The 16,727-nt window shown below is 37.5% G+C and overlaps 1 protein-coding gene across 2 annotated transcripts; it reads left to right on the top strand.

Annotated features, from left to right (window-relative positions):
• Window positions 1-269: 269 nt before the first annotated feature.
• Window positions 270-3,270, top strand: LOC135838955 (uncharacterized). 2 transcript variants are annotated; one of them, XM_065354784.1, is made up of 7 exons: window positions 270-410; window positions 495-1,277; window positions 1,477-1,584; window positions 2,015-2,152; window positions 2,555-2,638; window positions 2,883-3,036; window positions 3,148-3,270. In XM_065354784.1, exons 2-7 carry the CDS (start codon window positions 500-502, stop codon window positions 3,191-3,193), a joined length of 1,308 nt encoding a protein of 435 aa, XP_065210856.1. In that variant the 5' UTR covers window positions 270-410; window positions 495-499; the 3' UTR covers window positions 3,194-3,270. The 2 variants fall into 2 exon arrangements, with proteins under 2 accessions (XP_065210856.1, XP_065210855.1); XM_065354783.1 differs by having other exon boundaries at window positions 270-1,277.
• Window positions 3,271-16,727: the final 13,457 nt, after the last annotated feature.

Here is a 16,727-nt window from a genome sequence, read left to right as displayed (position 1 = left end):
GAAGAATCTCAACCCGTGAAAATAAATTGAACATGAACAAGAATTTGTTCTTATAATTTTTTTTAAAATCTATCTAAATAAATAAGTGTCTAATCAGGTACCTACCTAGCTCATGTTTTCAATGACCTGCAACAAATCAACAATTTATTTTTATTGTAACGTCGCCGCAAACAAACAAGATAAAATACATCTACGAGTAAGTACCTATCTATGTTAAAATATAGAATTACAATCTTTCTGTTTTTCATTTCATCTCTTCTCAACATAGTTGCATTGGAACACCACCTGTTTTTTTCCTAACCAGTTCTTATATTTATGTACTGACATAGGTACTAAATAGTTGGATAGCCAATCAAATTTGATACCACGTTTTCGAGATTAGACTCCTCTCGTTGCCGAATTTTTTAATAGTAACTATATTGTTGTATGTTTTTCAAGTTCACACTTAGTTAGTGCGTTCGAATATAATTTTCGTTGCCCTTTTTAAAATTTAGTTACAATGATCGAATTGGTGTTTTTCTTCCACTACATTTCGGATCTCGTGCTTAGTCAGGTCAACCTTTACCTATACCTGCACAAAGCCTGCCTTGCCAATACAACGACCGAAAAAACTTACGGAGCTTGCTACATTGACCAACAAGGATTTACTTTAGTCTCTAAAGTCACAGGTTCTTATTATCGTTGGGCTATGTTATTTCTGTGCGTATTTTATGTATCATTAGCCACATCTTGGAGCGACACATCCGGTCGGCGTCGAAGACCACTCGTCTTCATAGCGATTTTCGGGCAAATCATGCAGTCCATCAGTGGCTTAATAAATCATTTTTTCGATTCGAGTTTGATAGTGGCAGCCATTTCTAATATGATTTTCGAGTTCATTGGAGGAATACACATGATGTTTGTGGTGGCACAGATTTACATATGTGAGATATCCGCTGTAGGAAATCGTACCATGAGGTTGGGGCTGTTATGGGTAGTCAGGCTTGTATGTCAGCTACTTGGCAGTGGAATTGCAAATAAATATGTATTCGGTTTTGGATTTTACTACTCGTATACCTTATGTATTGTACTGTCAATTATTTCACTGGTACTAGCTGCCCTTCTAGTCAAAGATAAATTTGTCATTCCGGAGGAGAGACGGAGTCTTTTGCGATTGTTCGATGTGACCCGAATTGTCCACTGTTTCAAATTGGTGTTTAAGAAAAGCCTAGGAAGTAAACGACTGCTTGTTTTGTTGCTATTGATCGCGTACGTTGTGGTGTATTGTGTTTATCAAGGTATGTTTTTTTTTTGGTACCTAGGTAAGGTACCTATTTTTGAAACTTTTTGTTCGCAACTGAACTTAATTAATGGAGATAGATAGATTTGAAATATTTACGAGTAGGCATAATTTAAACATTTTTCGGAAGAGTGTTCACATTTATACGAGATACGCAGTTTACTGCACAACGAAGCTGATTTGCCTTATTTTTTCAGGTGAAAATGGAACTGCGTCTTACGTTATTAGTTATCAACTTGCATCGCTCGACAGTAGAGTTCATTGGAATGCTCTTCTCTTTGTTAGAAATCTTGCAATCATTTTCAGTACGAATTTTTGCCAGTATAATTACTATAAATTGAGGTGGATTGCAATAAAAAAAATATATATATATCAAAGAATTTTGGCAAAATTCAGCGAAGATCTTTATTTTGAGTTGAAAATGATTCAGAAAAATTTTCTGCTTCGGAGGTGCTCCGGGAGGAAATTTATGGGTCTTCATTTCAAAGAGGGGACATTTTCGAAAGTATGGCCTTGAAAATAGTCTTCGATTTTGGTGTCAATGGTCTAGTTCGGCGCAGAATCTAAAATACTATGTTTCAGAACAAAAAATCCCCTGTACCCACTTGCATGGCTCTTAATTTTCCCAGTTGAACATTAAAGTGGGTAAATAGTCTTATTTGGGCAATTCACCTTACTAATCATTTTTGCTTGAGAATTGTGGCTTTAAAATTAATTGTGATCGTAAATTACTAGACACCCTGCTTTGTTGTGTCATCCTGAGTAAATGCTTAAAAATCCGCGATGTTTCGATTGGAATTTTTGCCGGCATCTGTAATCTCATCGGAGTCATTCTTCATTTCTTGGTTGGTCAGATATGGCACGTGTATATTGGTAGGTACCACCTAATATTTTGTTATCGCGCGTTACTATTAAGTACTTGGGAAAATTATTGTACTTATACCTATCTGATCAGGTGAGGTCAGATACGGACCATAAATGACCTGATCAGATCCAATAGGTGAGATCAGGCATGTTGATCAGGCTCAGATGGAATAGATTCCTCGGGTCCAATTCGATCTGATGAGATTTACCTATACCAAAATAAGATCAAGAGTTTTGATCTAATTAGATCTACGAGTATTGATCATCACGTTTCAAGGGCTCCGAAGAGTAAGCCTCAACAATGAAATGTAGGGAAAAACTTGAAAATTGAAATAGGATTTTTGATAAGTGGTACCTATGCCCACTTTGTTTGATACCATCCTTAATATTTCTTTGTTTAATTTTTTTTAGCGGCGCTGTTAAATGCTTTTCATGGTGTGGTATTATTCACCACAGTTTCTTTTTTGAGCAAATTTTACGACGGTAAAGAATTTGGTGAGTTGATTTTAAATATATTTATAATGCAGCAGTATTCAGCCTCGCTGTCACCCTTAGGGTACATTAAATGCTGAGTCGTAGAAATTAGAAAATATGTAAGCATCTCGAAAATCGAGGTGTTCAATAATATTATAGTGTACTTATAGATATTAAGAATGAAAAAGTATGTACATACAACTACAGTTAAAAATACTTACCTATTTTTTCTCTGATTTTTTTTTTTTGGTTTCTTTGTTTTTAGGAAGGTTGTTCGGTGTGCTCAATATCTTATTTTGCTTGGCTTTAATCAGCGAATGGGCGTATAGCATTCTTTTTGTAAAAACTGCCAACTGCTTTTTGCCAGCTGTATTCATAAATAGTTTTTTCTTAAATGCTACAGTTTTAGTATTATACTGGTAAGTACGCTATTAGGCTACGCATTACGCTTTTAGTTGGTCTATAAAATATGTGGGTAGGTGTTGTACATTTGAAAATGATTGATTTTTCGTTTGGTGAATTTGTTTTAGTATTTCGTTCATGTTTTGGCGATTGGTGAGTGATCCTGTATCGTGAAGAATTTCAACTTATGAAAATTGATCAATATTTTGTTCACAGAAATACATTCTTGATTTCTTGTATTAGCTAAAGAATGATATTTTGAATTTATTTCGATTAAGCGTGTATTTATGTAGTTATCTACCTACCTAGAAACGTAAGTGTTTAGGTAGGTAACATATTATCTGATTGATCTAAAATGTTCATGGATTTCGCAATGTCCTACGAGTACTTACCTAGGTATCTTATCGTTTTTCTCAATTTTGTTTTTTAAAAGGGGGTAAAAGTTCAAAAAAGTGTTTTGTTCGTGCGACACATGGAATAATATGTTTTTGGTGACGCTGAACACGAATATGACGTCAGATTTTTTATTAGACCCGTCCACGGCCCCCTGCACCTCCTCAAAGGAGGTAACCCAAAAAAAAATGGTAACATTCGTGTGACACGTGAAATAGTATGTTTTCGATATCGCTGAATACGAATATAGTCATAGTTTTTTAAATCGACCCCACCCATGGCCCCCAGAACCTCCCCCAATAGGAAAAAGTCCAAAAAAATTGTTGGGGGCCGTGGATGAGGCCCAATCAAAAATCTGACGTCATATTCGTGTTCAGCGTCACCAAAAACATATTATTCCATGTGTCGCACGAACAAAACCCTATTTTGAACTTTTATCCCATTTGGGTAGGTGCTGGGGGCCGTGGATGGGGTCCTATCAAAAATCTGACGTCATATTCGTGTTCAGCGTCATCAAAAACATAGAATTCGATATGTCACATGCCCCACATTTTCTTTCGAAAGTTTCGCCCAAAATTGGGGGTGGGGGTGCTTCCCCTCCATCAGGAGATCCCATCTCGAAACTTAAATATTTCGAAAAAGCATCAAATGGTACATCTATGGAATTTTTTTCAAAATTTAAAATGGTAGCTCCCACTTACAGCGTCATTTTGAAATTTGAACTTTCAATTTGAAAGTTCAACTTTCAACTTTTGAAAATTTCAAAATGTTTAAAAAGTTCTAAATGCAATGCCCTTTTCAACTGTGAAATCAGTTTTGATCAAAGTAACATAGTTTTGGAGGAATGGGCTGCTGAAGTTGAGTACCTCGAGACAGTCGAGACAATGTGAAAATAATGGAAGCCCCCCCCCACGCGCCCCCTGAGGGGGCTGAGACCAAACTGATTGCGGCTTTTTTACTTACTGGGTGGGTAGATATTGTAAAAAAAATTTGAGCGAAATCGAAAGACATGACTTTCAAAATCGCCTTTTTTTGGTTGAGTTGACAATGACCCACTTGGAATAATAAAAAACAATTGTATGTATAGTATGTTTTAAAGTGATTTTTTTTAAAAAGTAACACTTGCGATTTTTTGTAATGAAATAAAAAAATTACCGACCTTCAAAATTTGGCCCCATATCCGAAAAATTTAATTATGTGTACAGGCAGTTTTTATTTGATAAAATCATCCAACTTGAAATTCTTTTAAGTCCAGAATGCTGAAAAGCGCATATAAACTACTTTCAACATCTCCAGTGGCTCAATTGGTGCAGGTAACTACTGAACTAGGGGTAGTGGGATTGAAACCCTCCTCGGGCATCAATTTTTTTTGACGTTTCAAATTTTTTAGGAAGAATCCTTTGTGGTAGGAGGGTCTGCAATCAAAAACAGTAACCGGGGTGCTGTAAATATACTCGTATTTTTAAAACAATTCGCAATCCAAAAAATGGTGACATTACCATTGATAACCAGTGGTAATGTCACCAGTGGTTCTTGACGAAAGTACCAGTGGTAATATCATTGGTAGTTTTCTTTGGTAAATACCACTGGTACTGTTTCGCGTGGGCTTTTTTCCCTGTAAGAGCACTTTTGGAGCTAAAATTTTTTCCGAGTAACTTTCCACCAAAATAGTCTACAGTCCACGAGGCAAAAAGTGCTCTAGAAATCGATGTTACCGAACTTTTTTTGGATATTCGTACTCAGCGGTATCGAATCATGCGAAAACAACATCCTACTTACGAACAGTTATTTCCCCCAAAATTCTCATTTGAACTCCCCCCCCTACGACACGTTTTTTCCATTTTTCACCATGACGCACCAAAGCAACGATTTCAAAAAAAATATATGATGTTTAGAAGTCAAAAATACATCCAAAAAACGTGTTTAGAAAATTGTACCTCGCAATCTTCATTGTTAAAACGCATAAAATAAGTTGGAAAACTCCATTTTGAGGGGTAAATACGAGGGGAGGAGGTTGAAACTTTTTTGTGGGGATAGCTCTTATGGATTTTTACAACATACTCGGTAAGGTCGCAGAAAGAAGCTAAGTAGAAGCCATCTATTTACATAAAGCAGTATAATTTACTCTAAATCAACAAATTTTCAGGTTTTTGTGGGGTTAGTACGAGGGAAGGGGACTAACACGAAAACTGTTGATATTTTTGGGTTCAGCGCGAAATTTTAACCCATTTTGATAGGTCACACGGAGCTGTTTTTGAAAAAAAATTGCGAAGTTGGCGTTTGATGAAAAGTTGTACTCACGCAACTTTGAAAATTAATTGCGACGAAATGTGCCGGTCGAATTTCGTGAATGTGATGATTTTGGAAAGGTAAATGTGTGGTCTAACGGGGCATTCGAGAATAAATTGTCCCCTCCGCATACAACAGGAACTAGGGCGGAAAAAGCTCAAAAAATGGGCAAAAATGGGCAAAAATTGCGTTTAGGGTTGCATAACTTTTGATTGTGCAGAAGGTCGACAGAAAATTTTGTATTTTTAGCATCCCAAGATACCAGCCTATCAATCCCCGGTCGAATTTTTTGTCCCCCTTCTAGGTCAAAAAATACCCCTTTTTGACCTCCCCCCACCCTACGTGCAGCCAAAAAAATTTTTTTTTGTCATTTTTGTAAATGCCCAAGTGGTACTGACATTATGCAAAGTAAATTTTTTGTCCCCAAAAAAAGTTCGGTAGGTGAACACTTTTAGCCTCATGGACTGTAGACTAAAAACGAAATTTCTGCTAAATTCGTAAATTCTGTCAAAGTTCGCCGAACTTTTTTTTTGGCGGTCCATCCCTAGCAACGTATATGTTTTTTGTGCGTGATCCAGATTAAATTTTACAATTAGGTTATAGAAAATTTACAGAAACGTTACCGAATTTCACTCAAATTACTTAATTTCTCATACTCACCTCATTAAACTGCTTTTACCAAAATTATTCAATTCTTCATTATTAGGTATTAATTCCTGTCTTACTTTTAAAAATTTGAAAAAAATATACGATAAATTCTCGTCATCATAAGAGACTGTTAAAAGCAAAAATTACCAATTTACAACATTTTAATACTTATTATAGGTAGGTACCTAGATCAGGGTTTATTAAAATTTTTGGAAAAAATTTGATCAATTTTAGAGCATTTATCTGATGGGGTTTTGGCGATTGGTAAGTACAAATTAGGTATCTATTATCGGCGGAAAGCCGAATTTGCAATGAACGTCGTCGTCGGAAATAAACGAGATAAAATACAGATTACCTACAATATCTATGTTGATATATGCAAAATTGAAACCAAATATATCTTTGCAACTGGTTTTTATTTCATCTCTTAATATTGTTACATTTGAGCACTACATAATTATGTGTTTTTTTTTTACCAGTACCTATTTAATTTTCGTATAGATCACCAATTAAACTGATGCCATGTTTTCGAAAGACTTCTCTCGTTGCCGAATTTTTTAATAGGTAGTATTGTTGTGTGTTTTTCAAATTCACTCTTAGTGCGTTCGATTACCTCAGTATAATTTTCGTTGTCGTTTTCAAAATTTAGTTACAATGATTGAATTTGTGTTTTTCTTCCAATACATTTCGGATCTCGTGCTCCATCAGGTCAACTTTTACCTACACTTGCACAAAGCCTGCCTTTCCAATACAACGAACGTAAAGTCTTACAGAGATTGCTATAACTACTTATACGGATTTAAATTAGTCAGGAATTTCACAACTTATTATTCTCGTTTGGCTATGTTATTTCTGTGCGTATTTTATGTTACATTAGCCACATCTTGGAGCGACATATCCGGTCGACGTCGAAGACCACTCATCTTCATAGCGATCTACGGCCGAATCATGCAGTCGATCAGTGGCTTAGTAAATCATTTTTTCAATTCGAGTTTGATTGTGACAACCATTTTTAATATGATTTTCGAGTTCGTCGGAGGAGTAAATATGATGTTCGTAGTGGCACAGATTTACATCTGTGAGACGTCCGCTGTAGGAAATCGTACCATGAGGTTGGGGCTGTTATGGGTAGTCAGGCTAATATGTGAGATACTTTTCCTTGAAATCACAGAAAACGTTGCATTACATTTGGGGCTTTACTACTCGTATACCTTATGTATTGTACTGTCAATTATTTCGCTGGTACTAGCTGTCTTTCTGGTCAAAGATGAATTTGTTGTTCCGGAGGAGAAACCGAGTCTTTTAGAATTGTTCGATGTGACCCGAATTGTCCACAGTTTCAAATTGGTGTTTAAAAAAAGCCTAGGAAGTAAACGATTGCTCGTTTTGTTGCTATTGGTCGCATACGTTATGGTGTATTGTGTTTATCATGGTATGTTTCATTTTTCGTATTTCAAAAAACCCCCTTTGTCGTTATTTCCAACTGAACTTACTTAATTAATGTAGGTAGCAGGTACAGGTACCATAGATTTGAATTATTTGCGAGTTGCTTATACTGCATAACGAAGTTTTTTTACCTTATTTTTTCAGGCGAAAATGGAACTACTGCTCTTTTTCATATTCATGGTCAACTTACAACGTTCAGCGAAGGAGTTGACTCGAATACTATTACCTTGGATAAACATCTTTTAATTATTTTCAGTACAAATTTTTACCAGTATAATTATCACAAATGGAGGTGGGCTGCAAGAAAAAAAAATGTCAAAGGTTTTGGACAAAATTTAGCGAAGACCTCATTTTGAGTTGAAAATAACTGAGAAAAATCTTTACTGTCAGAGGACCGTGCCCCTGGAAGAATGATATGAGTCTTCAAAAAGGGGACATTTTCGAAAAAAATATCTCAAAACATTTCCATCAAAATCCGAAACTAATTGTACTCTGAGTCAGATTTCTACCGAGTGGTTGAAAATTTGCATACCTATTAATTTAAGTAGGTTATACGTACGTAGGTATCCAAAAATAGTGGAACCTTCGAAGCGGTCTTGGATTTTACTAGTGTCAATGACCTAGTTCGACGCAGGATCTCAAATACGTACATACTATCTTTTAGAACGATGGGCACATAAAGCAGGTCAGGTAGAGGCTTTAACGAAAAACCCACGATTTCTTTGAAAATGCACCCTCTTTGACAACTTACATCCATCTCTCCAAGATCACCTTACCATCTGAAAAATTTTTTCTGGATGCGTTACAATACAAAATGAAGATTTCCACCCGATTTTGCCAAAATCTTCCAACGTTTTTTAACTTGCAATCCACCTTAATAAATATGAGTATACGATAGATATTCCCACCTGTAAGGTGAAGTGCCCAAATGCGGCCTCTCCGAGGTTTTTTCCGGATAAAATATACACAATCTTGGTAAGCCAAAGATCACACATATATTGCTGAATTCCAAATCATATCAATCAAAAGTATGAGAGAAAATTTCAGGCTTACAATTTTTGAACAGATTAGCCCTACTTTCAAAAAATACCTAAATCAAATTTGTGAGAGCAATTTTTTTTGTCACAAAAATCTCAAAGTGGCCACCCAAAAATACCCAAAAAGACGCACCTGAAAAAAATACACCACATTGATTTAGAAAGCTGATATAAGGCTCTATTTCCAATCTGCTGAATCGTTTAGAAACGGTGTCAAATCGTTTTGAGCAGTTCTATAGAGCATTCAGAAAAATTTTGGAATGTTCAAATCACCAAAAAAGTCATTCTAGGGATAGGGCCACATTTGAGCACTTCACCTTACTACTCATTTCTATTTGAAATATATGGCTTTAAAATTGATTATTGTGATCATAAATTAATACTAGACACCCTGCTTTGTTGTGTCATCCTGAGTAAATTCTTAAAAATCCGTGATGTTTCAATCGGAATTTTTGCCAGCATCTGTAATATCATCGGAGTCATTCTTTATTTCTTGGTTGGTGACATATGGCACGTTTATATTGGTAGGTAATATTTTTCTATCGTAAATTACTGTTACCTACATATGTACCTATCTATGTACTTATACTTTTCCCTGATAACATCAGAGTTTTTATCATGATTAGATCTGTTCAGATTTGATCATACTTAATCTCCATGTTGTAAGACCACAGAAGGGTACCTCATCGAAAAGAACCCACGAAAACAGTTGAAAATTCAAATATCTAGGTATTTTTATAGGTACTTTGTTTGATTCCACTCTTAATACTTCTTTGTTTAATTTATTTAGCGATGATGATGAATGCTTTTCATGGTGTGATATTATTCACCAGTATTTCTTTTTTGAGCAAATTTTACGATGGTAAAGAATTTGGTGAGTTGATTTTAAATATTTTAATTGCAGTATCTAATAGCCTTGCTTTCTCGCTTTCACCCTCTCAGTAAATTCAGTGCTGAGTAGTAGAAATTGGAAGATGAGCATCTGGAAAATCGAGGTGTTCAATATTATACTATACCTAACCTACATTATAGGTAGATTAGATGAACGAAAAAGTACCTACGTGTGCCCATGAATTACAGTTTAAAATACTTACCTATGTATGGACCTATAGGTACATCAATTCTTTCTTTGTTTTTTTTTTGTTTTTAGGAAGGTTGTTTGCTGTGCTTAATATCTTCTTTACCTTTGTTTTAATCAGTGAATGGGCGTATTTAATCATTTTTGCCAAAACATTCAACTGCTTTTTGGAAGGTGTACTCGTATACATCGTGAATAGTTTTTCCTTGGATGTTGCAGTTTTAGTGTTATACTGGTGAGTAGCTATTACGCTTTTAGTCGGTATGTGATATACTTTATGCCTTGCATGTTTATGCCAGTACTTTACGGGTGCGCTTGAGTGGTAACACTGATTGTTGTCTCCCACTGGCAACGCCGGAGGGCGTGGCTTAGTGGAAGTAGCCGAGCCGAAGCGCGAGGTTACGAGGTAAAGACAAGTCAGTAGTGTAGTTGTAGCCGCTCAGTGCAGTAGCTCTTCTAGTTGGTTCCAAGTGCTCTATTCGTGGTTAATGTCTGTGAGTTAATTCTCTCTCCGATGCCTATTTCGGCACACTCGTGTACCCTTCGGGGTGCATTGTCAATGTAATGTTAACGTGATGTGTTAGTGAAGTGATAATGTGTACTTATCATGGTTAAACGTCCATGATAAGATCGGTAAACGTGTCGGTTAAATGGTGAAATAATCCATTTCGTTTGTATTAGTGAGGTGGTTTCGTACCCTCCAGGTAAAGTAAGTTAATAATATATCTTAAGTGGTGTATTATTTACTCAACGGTAAAGCTCTAAGTATCCGTGAGCTGATTAGACGTTGATAGGAGTAGATTTGAGGCGTTACGCTAAAGATCTAAGCACGAGGAAAGTAATACGTGGCTACTTACTCATTGCAGGAAGTAGTTATTTATTACATTGTGTGGTACTAAGTGGATAGTAACTCTACGACCCAGGTTCGGGCAAAAACCTATCACCTATAGTGATATTTCCTAGAATTATTCCTATAGGTGTACATCCATTCTATATACTATAAGCGAATAAAGATAATCAGTACCATTACATTGGCGCCCAAACGTGCTTAAATCAGCATAAAGGAGTGCCTAAGTACTGATTTACGTACTTGAAATAGGATCATTGCGTCCTACCTTTGGAACATCGATTTATTACAATCGATACCTTCCAACCTTCGAAAAATCTTTCCAGAACGATTGATTTTTTCGAAGAAGACTTGAAGTAAGGACTCATTGCAGTTCTGAAAACCAAGTGCTGTAAAGTAAAGTTCGGAAACGAAATTTGTGAAAAACTGCCCAGACGAAATCTCTGCATTTCCGAAGGCACGAAGAATAGCAAATTTCAAAGTAAGAATTTCGAAACACAGCTGCAAAGTAAGGTTTTCGATTTTGTTTTTCTATTTGCACGAAGAATAGGAGTTACTTTTGTGAAAAACTACAAAGTAAGGTTTTTTAAATTTCTGTGCACGGAATTTATTGAACTCCGAAACGTACGAAGAATAGCAAAAGAACTCTGAAAAACTGCTTATAGAAACACATAAGTGAAAGCTCCGAAACGCAAAACCCATTTTTATATCTCATCGCAGATATATAAAACTCGTTTTTATACCCCAAAACAGGTATAGAAACGAAGCAAATAAATTACTTTAAGAACAAGGTAAAGTTATTTGCAACTTACGAGTTAATAAATCGTTGCATTTATTTCTCAACTTTTTATATCTTGTTGCAGATATAAAAAATCGTATTATACCCCAGAACAGGTATAGACGAGGTAGATAAATTACTTTCGTTGCAAAGTACATTTATTTATACCACCAGAGAAAATAAATCAGTGCATTTATTTCTCAGAAGAATAAATCGTAGCATTTATTTTTCTCAAATCCTCTGTTTTACATAACACGGTAAAATACTGCATTGCCAGTAACCTTTCCCGTTAAAAATAGAACAAAGGTCTTTATTCTGAAATCACGCGGTAAAATACTACATTGCTAGAAACTTTTCCCGCCAATTTTAGAACAAAGCACGTTTCCTCTAGAGCAACGTGGTGAAACATTGCATAAGCCAATATTTTCCCCGCCCAATTTAGAGAAAACAAGTTTCAAGGACAAAAGGTTGAAATACTGCATCTCCAGTACATTCCAACTGCCTGTCTTTTGGAACAAACAATTCTTCGAAAAGAAGTAGATAACGATCGCATTGCCGATTAGTCATCTACTTTCCTTTCAAAAGAATTTTTCGAAAGAAAGAGATAAAGAAATCACATTCGCTGGTTTCTTATCTACTTGCTTCCGAAAACAACAAGATAACAAGCGAGGCGAGTTGACCACTGCTTACCCCACCGCCTCACGCCTGTACTTGTTGGTTAGAGCCGTCTAGACACTGCAGCTGCCAGTTGTTTACGACACAGCGCTCACCCTACTATTATATACACGGGCGCGCGTTGCACCGCACAGCATAGTAGGCGTGTCTATAGCTACATAGCTGGTTACTAGATACGTGTTCGCTCGTTCTGTCTTCAGTATAAACGTTGTTCTATACGAAGCATGACGGGACCTTGTGCTAACACAAGAGCCAAACGATCGTTTCATAATAAACCTGTACCGGTAGCGTGCAAGTGTAAAACGAAGCGCCATAAGCGAGACTGTAAATTCTACATACCTCCTTTGGAAATCGTAAGGCGATCCGTTCAAATGGATGATTTATTACAAACATCTCAAATGAACGATAATATGAGAGATTCAGAACAATCTACTCATAGCAGGGATGAAGTAGGTACATCTCAAGGTGACATTACGACACCAACGAGATTACCTATTCACTCGAACGTGGTAGCAAGTACATCGCAAGCCAATGCGCTTTCGCCGATGAACCAACCTACCCCTTCACCTTTGCAAGTTGTAGCAGGACTATCTCCAGCTAGACCGCTGGTACAGATACGTCCCTCTACACCAAATCCTTCATCACCTCAGAATTTACTTCAATCTCTAGAACGAGAACAACCATTTAATGAATTGATTGCCAGAAGCGCATCAACCGAATGGGAAGTAAATTCTCAGGGGTCCAATACGGCCGTTGGAGACAACTATGAAGGTAAACATTTACGAAGATTGTCAGACTTAGTTCCTCCTCCGCGAGAACGACGTCAGCTGCGATTGACTGAGATGGGGGAAAATGCCTCTGCGCAACAACTACCTCAGATCAATCCAGGTGAACTCGAAAATAATGATCCAATTAAGCGATTATTCGAGCACACGTGGTCTTGGCAAACTTCCGTAAACAATCCGCACCCAGACATTACTGGTCCGTTAACGATAATCTTTACTCAAGAGTATCGTGTTGATTATAGTATCAGTCCGCAAGCGACTTACTATAAAGTATTGGCTAATTTGCCAACGCGTCATCGTGAATTGGAAACTTTCTTGTACGAAGGTTCCAAATTGGCACTTTATAAAAAGTGTAAAGGTGACAAAAACCACAATTTAGAAGACCTAAATTGGTGGGTACATTTTTCAGCACTTTACCAAGTAAAGAAGGACTATTTACGTTCTCACACTTGGGTGGTGAATAATATAGATTCCAAGAACGGAAATACTATATTTTCTGGAACGGTACATTGGTCGGGGGATATTGAACATCCTGAAAACTCATCATTAGCATGAGTACCGCATCAATTGCTATTGCAGTGTACGGGAGGTTAGACATTGCGATAACCCCCTGCATACGCAAAAGATCTGGTGGAACTGAATACTTCGTACTTGTCAGGGACTCGTACGGAGAAGAAGTTCTATGGTTGCCCGAAGATTCCGCAAAGCGAATTTACTCGGATTGCAAGAGATCTACTTCGATCTCTTTGTCCTCTTTGTTCCAACTCTTCAAGTATGAAAACCCATGTCGGTGGTGCTTGCAAGACGTTGAACAAAAGGCATGGCAAATAACCAAAACCGCGAAGCGACCATTCGAGTACATTATATCGGGATTCATCACTGACAACGCCACTGCGCAGTTGATCAGCAAACGGTGAAGGAAACAGTCGTCAAAGCACGATTCTCGATGAATTACTCAGACATGGAAACCGATGCGGCTCCAGACTATATGACTATTATAATAACATCAGGCTTGCGACGTAATTTCAGTGTAAAACACCGAAAAACTACCACGCAACGCTTGTTGATCGTTCAAAGCAACGAAAGAATAGTCAGGTGTTGGATAGAAGACTTCAAAGCAGCTCTTCTAGTAAAACACTGTATGAAGTTTCCAGCCATTCGGTTGACACAGCTCAACACAATGCTGGAACAGAAAAACCCACTAGACTGGGGCACGACACAGCTCATGTTCCGATTCTGGTCGGTTACCGAAATGTGTAGCGACAAGAACGTCGTGAAAGTTGGAGGTACAATTATCAAATGAAGACACTAATTCGGTTCAGTAGCAACCGCAATTTGATCGTGTACAGTTGTTTGTTACGATGACGTACCCAGCTTCATTCGATACATTGGATAAGTTAGTCATTACCATTACGGCAGATGCCCGTAGGAATGATTCAACTTCACCGAAGGAGGCTTTGCGCTATGATCGTAAACTCACGATCAGAGACAAGCATTCTGTAGGTACTTTGTGGATCTCACAGCAGGCCACAAATGAACTGTACGAAAGTTGCACGTTATTCCCAATAATAGACTTAGCCTATTTGAATACGATGCTAAAGCACAGAAATCCTCTAGTATGGGGAGAGTATGACTTATGCTTTCGTGCAGTAAAAATCTTTAAAATCTGTCAGTGTGAAGACCACGTACAGATTAAAGGTTTCATCACGAAATCGCTACAAATATCAGCAGATGAAGACGTCCAGAACGACGCCAGAATCTCGATAAGCGATTTCGCGGAACAATGATAACCAACAAATGCTGCCAGAACGCAGCATAATTGGTGAAATTACACTCGTCAGCAGTAGAATTTCAATCATTGGGCCATGGTATGATGATAACCAATTGATATTGCCAGAACGCAATACAATTGGGAAATTACACTCGGTAGCAGTTTCATTTCAATCATCATACAAGGCAGACGTACAAAATTTTAATACAAAATGGGTACAATGCCACACGCCATTGATAGTAAAACGCTGATGATTACGATACATCCGGTGATATACAAAGACCAAAACGTCTTCATACAAAGGGTTACCGTATCAACAGTGAATGAAACCAATGACGTATACGTAAGTTATCTGCTAGTACAAGCTCTTATCAACAGATGCTTTACTAACATGACGATCAATTTAGAATATCTAAACGGTTTTCTAAATTGCCGATCAGTGTTTTCTTGGTCGCATCAACAACTACAGTTTAACAACTGGAAGTTAGATCCACCAATGCAAAACGAGATGGGGCAAAAGCTTTTCACTGGTAGAATAGTTCATATCTACGATGACCCAGCTCATTGGTAACATGGATTCTACAGCGAAAAGACGTCATGAAGAGCACCCAAGCGTGCGCTTACGTATAAAATGGGTAAATACCGATCTACTTACGATCGTATGTACCAAAGACTATATGATGGTCACTGGCACCGAATATAGGAGAATGACTTTACACACGCCGAAACAATCAATTGAGACGTGGATAAAGTCAAAAGTAGCAAAGCGACTAATACGTCGTGGAAAGTTACTAACCCCGATGAACTTAAAACGTTTACACCATTACATTGACCTAACACGGATCTTTGAATGGACGTACAATGTATTAAGTTTATATAAATGGGACGTGGGCATCTACGGTGATACGCGCGGTACGGTGTGTTTTCACGGCACGGTCGTGGCAGCGAAGTAATACTTACTCAGTATCGTTCGTGCTACGCACCACACAACACGTTCCCAGAATCGGGTAAGTGTCTAAACATACATACTTTAACATTTTGCTTAAATATGGATAGTTTAGACAAACGCCTAGCGCTGTCAGAAAACTTTTTTACAGTTAAACTGACACGTACGCGCAAGAAAAAAGGCATAATAGAACGTATGTTGACTGTCGGCTATCATACAGCTCTTACAACGAGCTGGATACGCGCAGACAAAGCTCAGATTTTCCAAGCAAAATCTAAAGAGACGCATTCGATGTTACTCGAACACGTAGACAAATATCTTGGTTTACGAGAACTGATACCTTGGGATATCGACGAGATTTCCAAGTATCGGTGGGAGTTTATCAAGGTGGCGAGGTTTGATGGCCAACTTTGTATACGTGGCGTGCTTGTGCGTAGAATTATTCATTAGTACCGAAACGTGCAATGAGTAAACACGTACGATCTCTAACGGAGCTGTGCAACATACGGATATTAGATATAGTTAGAATTAAGATAATGTCCATTTGCGACAATCCAGGGTCAACACAAATCGAATCTGAAAAGTTATCTATTACGGTAACAAGTAAGATACGCAAAATAGATGGTACCGATATGTGTAAAGTCATATTATTGATTAACACAAATCGAGTAATCATTTGGGTTCCACTTGCGAACGCCGATATGATGCAAGAACTATGTGCGAATGCCACAGTAGATTCAATACCATTTAAATGCATAGATGTGTGGTTTGATCTAATGGAACATCTAAACTATAGCGAGGGTTACTTGGCTGCCAGACGATGGGTAATTCAATCCATTGCAGGAACGCAAGAGGGAGTTACCTATCACGGCACAGTAATCCGAGTGAGACCGATACAGCTGTTCGAATAATAACCACCGCTTCTAGTAAGCATTGTGCATTAGTATCTCGCAGTAGCTGAACGTTATTACACGTTGGTTTCGAAGCGCTATAGTATAGATTTAATTTATTATGA

Source organism: Planococcus citri, chromosome 3, assembly GCF_950023065.1.
Source record: "Planococcus citri chromosome 3, ihPlaCitr1.1, whole genome shotgun sequence".
Classification (NCBI taxonomy): domain Eukaryota; kingdom Metazoa; phylum Arthropoda; class Insecta; order Hemiptera; family Pseudococcidae; genus Planococcus; species Planococcus citri.
The sequence above is the reverse complement of the archived record's forward strand: the minus strand, read 5'-3'. Positions and strand labels throughout refer to the sequence as shown.